General features: G+C 41.3%; 1 protein-coding gene across 1 annotated transcript; it reads left to right on the top strand.

Annotated features, from left to right (window-relative positions):
- The first annotated feature begins 1680 nt into the window (after positions 1-1680).
- ogal (O-GlcNAcase like) lies at positions 1681-9264 on the top strand. Its single transcript, XM_085277679.1, has 17 exons — positions 1681-2060; positions 2231-2282; positions 2629-2726; positions 3501-3631; positions 3903-4074; positions 4190-4288; positions 4398-4537; positions 4633-4777; positions 5314-5412; positions 5501-5757; positions 5836-6010; positions 6486-6571; positions 7106-7198; positions 7284-7372; positions 7723-7843; positions 7933-8062; positions 8812-9264. The coding sequence occupies exons 1-17, from the start codon at positions 1988-1990 to the stop codon at positions 8946-8948; spliced, it is 2097 nt and encodes a 698-aa protein (XP_085133805.1). The 5' UTR covers positions 1681-1987; the 3' UTR covers positions 8949-9264.
- The last annotated feature ends 42 nt before the right edge of the window (positions 9265-9306 follow it).

Genomic DNA, 9306 nt, shown 5'->3' with positions numbered 1-9306 from the left:
GTTATAGACTGTTCACATATCTTAACATCATCACAGTACTTAGGATTAGACTTAGTTTCCGACGCCACAAAATCCTCTCCTGGCTTCAAAAAACTAGGGCCAGCAATTTTGTGGACAAAAGTAAAATTAGCCTGATGATGCATTCGCAAAACCACACACTCAGGAGAGGGAGTGGGAGTTCTTTGGGCGATCTCCTAAGAGTTTGCTGATTTATATGCAAAGATCTAGACAGTTTATTTCAGTAATTAACTACCAAGAAGAACTGCAATTTGTGCCTCAGAAAAGATAAGGGAGTGTGATATAAGGCCATTGGATCCATCCTGCCATTAATACGAGACTTGCTGCTTTCATGCCAAATTCTGACGCTACCATCTGAAGGTTACAGCAGAAAGTGAGACTCATCAGATCAGGTAACATTTTCTCAGTCTTCCATTTTCCCATTTTTGTGTTTCCCTACAAACTGTAGCTTCGGTTTCCTGTTCTTTGAGTTGACAGGAATGGCACTGCCGTGGTCTTCTGCTGCTGTAGCCCACCTAAGTTCAACAGGTTGTCTGTTCACAGATGCTCTTCTGCATACCTTGGTTGTAACAAATGGTTATTTTTGGCCATCCTCCGCTGACTTTTCCATCAACAAGGCATTTTCACCAAGAGAGCATCCCTCTAAACCCTCCAGGCGTTTGTGCGGGAAAATTACCAGCACTTCTGGCACAACCAGCCATGTTTGAACTGTTGCTCAGTCTGAACTTCAGAGGGTTGCCTTGATCGTGTCTAGAGGCCTAAATGCATTGATTTTCTGCAGTGTGATTGGCTATTTACATAAACTGCTGTGGAATACTACAAATTTTGGTATCAATCTGATACCAAGTAAATACAGGGCCAGTACTACCAATAGCGGTACCGATACAGATACTTTTAATCTATAAACGCAGCTTATCAATGTGCCAGCATTGTGTCATGATTTATGGGATCACTAATGTGCAAATTCTGAACACATATTAAGGGTAGGTGATTTTTACTATCCACAATAATTATTGATTAATACAAAAACCACACCTTTCACTCTTTCCGCTTTACCTGGAATATAAATGTGCCTTTCTCTAAATCACTTTGGGTCAATCTGTAAATGTCTTATAGGCTGTAAATAAAATAGATGTGACAATCAACACAGAAAGTTTCAGACGTTGTTCAGATCTTGAGTTAGATGTTTTTCATTAAAAAAAAAAAAAGAAGAAGAAGAAGAGTAAAACCGTTTATTTAAAACTCTTTAGTGGGCTACATGCTGAACTTCAAAGATGAAAACAAAATATCGATCCTGTCACGTTAGACACCAAGACCAGCTTTGGTATAGATGCTTGGATCGATTCACCCACCTTTACAAGCAGCTGCTGGACAGGTGTACTTAATAAGGTTGCTTGTTACATATTTCTATAATTAAGAAGACTAAATCTAATAAAACCTAAGCTATAAAATAAAAAATTTTAAAGAATAAAAACTAAAACGAAGCAAAAAAAAAAAAAAAACCCTCTCGAAACTAACTTAACAAACTACCGGGTATGTTGAAATTAAAACTGTAAAAGTTAGTAGAAGATACTGAACTCCTGTGGCATCCTGCGTGGTTTTTTTTGGTGTGTTGTCCCTTTAAGTTGTGGGCACACTGTCCCTTTAAGACGTCCACCCGGTAGTCAGACACATGCGTCTGAATATGAGCTGAACTTCAGTTGTCCGCACCAAACAATAGCTGCGATTCTGTTTCGACCATTTACAGGTTTGGACATTTATTGGCGTTAGCGCGATGTTGCGCAATGCTGCAGGTGTTTAACCCGACTGTTACTGCGCAGGCGTGAGAATAAGGTGCAATAAATGCGAATCAATTCAAAGGTTGGCGTGCAGAAGCATGACTGTCAGTATCGCCGTGTCACAGCTGGGGCTGCAGACTGAGCACTGTTAAAGTCAAAAAGCAGGAAGAGACTGAATATTACAGGAAAACATGTCGAAACCGGACAGTACCAAGCGACAGCCTGTCACCGGGACTGGGCGCTTCATCAGCGGCGTAGTAGAAGGTGAGCAGACCCGGAATCAGGGGCCCAAACACCGCGGCTCCGCTAGATTACAGGTTCTTGAATGCTTCCAGCTGCCCGCTTTAAAATGCATCTGATTAATCAATCATGCATTGATCACTTTTGGTAAGATGACGCGTTTTGAAGTGTAAGTCGACCTTTGCTTGTTACAGGCTTTTATGGGCGGCCGTGGACTATGGAGCAAAGAACAGAACTGTTTAAGAGGTATGTGGTCTTAGGCACCAAGCGAAGAACTGGAAATGATGAACACACTTCCTGAAAGTAATAACAGCAGCTGCTGATTTTGACATATGTAATATAGCTGTATTCATATTCATGTATTTATTTATTTTTTAAATATCCAAAAGTAGTTGCGCTGAATCATTTGCATGAATGAAATGACATGCAGGTGATTTGCATTGCTTTTGTCACAGTTTCTCTTACACTGGCAATTTCGTTTGTTATTTTCTGTTATTACTAGAAGCTTTTATTGTGATCAGGATGCGCACCAACATTTAGAAATGTTGCACTGAGAATTTCTAACCTCTGGCATAATATTTTGGTTTTGCAGGGAACAGAAGTGGGGTTTGAACACATACCTGTACGCCCCCAAGGATGATTACAAACACAGGATGTACTGGAGAGACTTGTACGCTGCTGAGGAGGCGGGTGAGTCTCACCGTATCACATTCATAATTCAAAACCACAAAAATCTTTCTGGTCTTGGAAGCAGATGAAATTCAGTTGCACCTGTCTTTAATTTTAAAAGTAACACTGACTAATTCCCTGATCTATTAGCAGAGCAGTTGTGCCTCCATGCATAGTCCGCTACCTTAACAAATGCTCATTTAAATAAAAAATCTGTACTATATTTCCTCCTCAGACAACTTACTAATTTGCAACGTCCAGTTAACTGCAATGGAACTGAAACTATGTGTTTAAATTTACGTGTGCATATCTGAGTCCTCATTCAATAGTCGTGCAAAACTGGTTATAAATTGAGCCCCAAACAATAAAAGTAAATTAAAACACATAAAATAATAAAAGTTTGGTCATTTTGCAGTTGTCAGCTCTTCCGAACTCATCCCCTTACGACTCATTGTTATCTCCTCAGACGTGTTTAAAGTGTCTTTGGGTCGACTGTCTGGATGTTATCAAAAACATTACAATCTGAAGTGCAGTGAAGACGATTTGATGTTTAACCTTTTTCAAATTATCATGTTTTTGATGACCCCTCATCAAGTCAGTGGACTTCAGACCCACCTGTATATGCTCGTAAAGTTTCCCCGCAGACACAAAAGCAGCTAAATCTAAGGTTAAACCATGTCACTTTAACTCTTTGTTTTAAATCTGTTCATTGATGGGAAGTAAAGGGATCATTAACAGAATTTGTGAACTGCATCATCAAATAGCATTTCTTCTTTGTCCCTTTTCTTTTCATAGAACAACTAACGAGCCTGATATCAGCAGCGAAACAGCACGACGTCGAGTTCGTCTATGCAATCTCACCCGGTCTGGACATTACTTTCTCCAACCCTAAAGAAGTAGCTGCCCTGAAGAGGAAACTAGATCAGGTAGGACTTTGGAAGCAGAGGTGATGGGTGCAGCAGGAGAAAATATAATATAATTTATAATTGGTTGTATCTCACTTTGTGGCTCTCCGAGGGTTTGGACAGCGCATCGCTTAGCAGTAAAATGAATGCATTTAAAGTGGGGTAGTAAAATTATACAGAGGCTGGTGTAATTCTAGGTGGAATAGCCTTTTTTATGTCTTTGGCTGTAAGCAAAGCGATGCTAACTTTCACTTGACCCTGTTCACTGACAGAAATTACATTTGTTCCTTAGGTCAAGGAGTTTGGCTGCAGGTCTTTCTCTTTACTCTTTGACGACATCGAGACTGAGATGTGTCCAGCTGACAAGCAGGCTTTCAGCTCCTTCGCCCACGCTCAAGTGGCCATCACTAACGAGGTGTACATGCACTTAGGAGAGCCCGAAGTCTTTCTCTTCTGTCCTACAGGTCAGACAGCAAAACAGTCCAGTCCAGTTACAGTCCAGTTAAACAGGGAGCGTTGTGGTAGAAAATAATACACATTATTCTAACAGTTTCTTAATGAGTCACTCTTTATCTTCAGATTACTGTGCTGTCTTCTGTACGCCCAGTGTAACCCAGTCGTCGTACCTGAACACTGTGGGAGAGAAGCTCCTGCCTGGCATTGACGTACTGTGGACTGGTAAGATTACACTCAGCCGGAGCCTGAACCTGTTTCCATGATCTTGAATTTCCCCAAGGTTAATTATTCATTTGTTTTTACTTTTTTTTTTTTTTTTTCATTTATTTAGGTCCAAAAGTAGTATCCCACAAAATCTCAGTTGAATCCATAGAGGAGGTATCCTCAGTCCTGAAGAGGGCACCAGTCATCTGGGACAACATTCATGCCAATGATTATGATCCCCAAAGGCTTTTCCTTGGACCCTATAAGGTTATTTTTTTCTCTTCTTTATTTTAACAGTGTTAGATTGTGTGTATGTACCAGTATGACTCCGGTGTCTATATATTATTGTTTTTTTCAAAAAGGATAGACCCACTGATCTGATCCCAAAACTGAAAGGAGTGCTCACAAATCCCAATTGTGAGTTTTACCCAAACTTCGTGGCCGTTCACACTCTGGCGACATGGTGTAAAGCACCTGCCGAAGGAACACCGAGGGATGTGGAGATGGGTGAGTTTCTGTTAGTCATGATTTAACAAATGCATTTTTTTTCTTTTGTAGAAGGTAAAACATTACAGGACTACCCTCAAGTGCATTCAGCGACTGTGTAGAAAGTAATTTGCAATCATAATATAGTGAACCCAACCTGCTCCTGATGCTTTCAGGAGTGCTCAAAGCCAACAGTCTGGCCTTTCTCCTCTGGCATCAACAAGGTTTTTTCTTTTCCTTTTTTCCGCAAAGAGTACTTCAGCCTGCCTGACACCAACAACCACGCCATGACAGTCAGACATCATATTTAAAAATAAAAACATGCACTTTTTGGAATATTTTGAATAGTATTTTTTGCTTCATAAGGCCCACCCCGCCCGAATCACTGTTGTCTGTGGAAGCAACATCAACATCTATTTATGGTGCAGATTTATTTTTCCAGTTTTGACAGGAAATGCTGTCAGTGTTGTCGTTGTGTTTGCTGGAATCCACTCCATGCTGTCTGTGAGGTCACGGAGCTTAAACATTGTCTCACTTTCTCTGACCTTCACCTCCAGGTGATGAAGAGCAGGATCCTTGCTACAGCCCACAGAAAGCCCTGAATCTGGCCCTCACTGACTGGCTGGAGGAGTTCATGAGCACAGATCAACCAGGAGGTAGAGTCTTATTAAATATGGTTTAATGATATTAAAAGACATGAATGGGTGGTTGTCACTTTAATACACGGTATGTCTGTGCTTCCAGGCCCTTGTCATCCTCGCCTGAAGAAAGAGTCATCAGAAGAGGAGCCCATGCAGACTGACATGGGTGAGAGCCCCTACATTCCTGGTCCCGGGGAGAACCCATTGTACACAGCTGAGCCTCTGACCCTGGATGACCTGAAGCTGCTGTCAGACCTCTTCTACCTGCCCTACGAACACGGTACCACAGCCAGGACCATGCTGCAGGAGCTGGACTGGCTCAAAAACCAAAGTCAGGCAGCAGCTGCAGAGACAGACAAGGTAGTATTTATATTTATATGCAAACGCAGATCATTTTTCTACATGTTGTCCTCCTACAGCTGTTTTCTGTTTTTTCAGACAGCAGAGTGGTGCTCAAGAGCCCAGCAGTTCGATAACATGTGTGAGGCAGTGGTGCAGATGTTCAACCGCCTGTCAAATGCCCCGAACCGCAGCATCCTGTACGATCTGTACAACTACATCTGTGACATCAAGAGTGGGGTCGGTCTGGCTCGAGCCTACGTGAAAACACTAGGTGAGAAAACGAATATATTCCACTCATATTGCAAACCAACACTGAAAGACTGCTCTATAGATGAAGACGTTGCGGACCCCTTAGTAGCAAAATAACCATATCACAATACGGACAAAATAACACTTGATAAACAACAATAAACTCAAATTTACATCTATATAAACAGATATTTCTTGAATTCTTTGAAGAATTCTGAAACTAAGAAATGCTGGAGCATCTCATTCAGTTTGTGTGATTTTCTGCTCCCACTGTTACCTGTAATAAGAGATGAGCTTGTAAGCATTTTTTTTTCCAAACAAAAACTGCAGCAGCCATGAAAATCAGCAGGGAACTGCATTTAGATTATCAGCTCGATGATTAATCCTTCTATCTTTTTAAGAGAAGTGATTATGCTTTGGTTAAATGAGGCGTGAAAGTGTGAACTGAAGCTGCTTACTGTAGCTTTTAATATTTTGTTGTGTGTTGCCTTCCACAGGAGGCCACAGCCAACCCTCAGCCCAGTTATTGAACGATGATCCTGAACCTTGGGGCTTCAGAGGAGGCCTGTCTGGAGAATTCCAGGTAAACTAAGCAGTGCAGTGAGTTGTTATATAAAATCACAGCAGTGATAATAGTCAGTAACAAGGCAAGGTCTCCAGCTGATGTTTTGTGCTCCATATTTTATTTTTGCACTCCACTAGAGTAGCTTTGCATTATTCACAGTTCAAAATAATGTTACTGAGCCTTGGTGCAGCTCCTTGGTTCTTCTACTGTCTCAAACAAGCTGCTTTATATCCGCTCCCTTCAAGCCAGCTTTCATTTGATTGGCTGCCCTTCATAAAGGTGGGCGGGGCCTCCAGTGCTGTGTGCCTTGACGACATCATCAAGGTCCAAGAGTTTAAAGAAAAAAAAAAAATGTCCGTGAAAACAAAAGCAATCTGATGTCTGAGCTTCTGGCTACAGTGATTATGTGCACAAACGTTTATTTTATTGTTTTCATGTTTAACGTTACCATCCATCTGTAGTGCATACTATATAAGCACCACCTTGTGATGCTAGATCCACCTGATTTTTAAACTTTGGGTTTCTGGTGTCTGTTTTCTTCCGCACCAACAGAGGATGCTGCCAGGACATGGAAACAGAGACCTGTTCAGACATCCTCCCATGACAGCAGTTTACTGCATACGACCCTACTGCCCTGAGGACAAGGTGAAGATGCTGATCATCAGTGGTTTAGTTTTCTCTCGATTAAAATTCAGGAGTGATGTTATGGAGTATTTCTTTTTCTTTCTAGCCAGAGGTAGAGAGGATTTTTAGGGAGATGCAGAAAGCAGGAGAAGGCAACTCTGCTCTGATGGCTCAGTCTCCACTTATCAGTGACAGGTAAGAGTTAGCTACTCTGTTAGTGATGTGACCTCACTAACCACTTTCCTCATGTTGATTTTTGGAAACTGTGGTCCTCGTTATTAAAAGTCCACGTGATTCACAAGTTGCACAAGCAGGAAGCATGCATCACTCCTCGAGTTCTCAGGAAAAACCGCCCCTCACTTTGAACGTCTATTTTCAAAACACCAAGATAGTAACAAGTGATGTCACGATGGCTACAGCAATCTTTTATATACAGCGGGTATATTGTTAAAACGCACTTTAAATTACTTGGGATGATAAACCTTTTTTCTTCTGTGAATGTGATCTTCCTCTTCATCTTATTTTTTTCCCCTGGGGCATTGCAGCCTGTCAGCAGGTGAAATCTCTCCTTCCCCTCTCTGTGGTCTTATCCTGGAGGATGACCTCGGGCTGTGTGGTTATGCACTGGCCCTCACTGATGCCAAACCAGCTGCAGCCAAGATCCAGGTGATTCAAAGCAAGATGTGAAAATTTTTCTAGAATGCAGTATAACCATAAATGCTGTCACTTGACTGTATTCTATTTCCAAACTCCAGAGGGCAGTAAGTGGTTCAGTGTTTGAAGAGTTCCCCTCAGTGATTGCTCTGGAAATGCTCCCTCGGGTCACTGATCCTTCTCCAGCCAAGCGCATGATTGGTCAGCTGTTGTCCTCCATCAGGAGCAGTGGTAGGTCGAGATTTCACACTGTGAACTTGATCATTCTGGATGAAGCTCATCTAACTGCACATGTTGAGGTTTATGAGGCAGAAAATTAACCACATGGGGGAGCTGTTCCATTTAGAGCAATATCATTCTATATCTATAGATGTTTATAATATAAGCTGCTTTGCTGTTTAAGGGCCCAGTTATGGTCTTTTCCAACTCCACGTGTTTGTTCTTGGGTTCCAGTAGAGTGGCTTTGCATGAATCACAGTTCATAATAATCTTATGCTGTGTATAGGTTCATCCTGTATGAAATAAGACATTTAGCTCCTCTTGTCTTTAAAGCTACCCTCAATTTAAGGCAGCTTTCTTCTGATTGGCTGCCCCACTCAGAAAGAATGTTTAAGCAGGAGATAGGTGGGGCTTTGATGACCATACTAGGGATGCATGCAGTCACCAACATAAAGAGAAACTGTAGGAAACAGTGTTTTGAGCAGGTTGAAGCCCACGCTGTTAGCTCACAGGGGTTACTTTTACACATGCTGACCTTATGATTTGAAATGCTTTCTAAGATTGTGTGTATCCACCATTCTAACAGTATATGTATGGAAGAAAGTAAGGAAAAGCATAATGGTCTCCTTTTAACACCCCCATATATACTTAATTATAAAGTTAGTCTCAGAATATTTGCATCTGTGAAATACTTCACATAAAGCCTTTACTGCTTCTTTTATTACAAAACTCCAAAGTTACCATTGTTGTTTTCCTTTTAGGGTCCAGAGGAGCCTTTTGTGAGTTGAGGCAGAGCAATCGGAGGATGCTCGACTTTTATTCCAAACTGGGCTCCTTCAAACTCGTACAGATGGACGGGCTACCGCGAGACATCCTTGTAATGGCAACGAGCCTGTGAAAAAAAAACTGCTCACGAGTACTTTCCTCAGGTTTGAAGTGAGGAGATAAACATCTGCTATGTGACTAATCGCTAACTTTGGAGCATGTTAAACTGATTCAAAATGTTTTCACGTTAGGCGGTTAATCGGTGTGATCCTGAACCCATTGCCAAGTCTTTGAAAGGCCTGATTAAACCTGAATACTAACTAATGTATAGTGAAGTGTAATGCATTACTATTGATTTTGTAGACATGAAACTGTATAGGTATTTTTTAGATGAATTTGTTGATTTAATCAAGTTAAATAAATGCCACGAAATACCACAGCAAATGCAACATTAAGATTTTGGTTTCTTGTTTAAAATCACGATTCACACG

This window comes from Mchenga conophoros, linkage group LG6, assembly GCF_057382185.1.
Source record: "Mchenga conophoros isolate Kocher_MC1m ecotype Shallow Benthic linkage group LG6, M_conophoros_male_GT1.1, whole genome shotgun sequence".
Classification (NCBI taxonomy): Eukaryota; Metazoa; Chordata; class Actinopteri; order Cichliformes; family Cichlidae; genus Mchenga; species Mchenga conophoros.
This window is presented reverse-complemented; position numbering and strand designations above follow the sequence as displayed.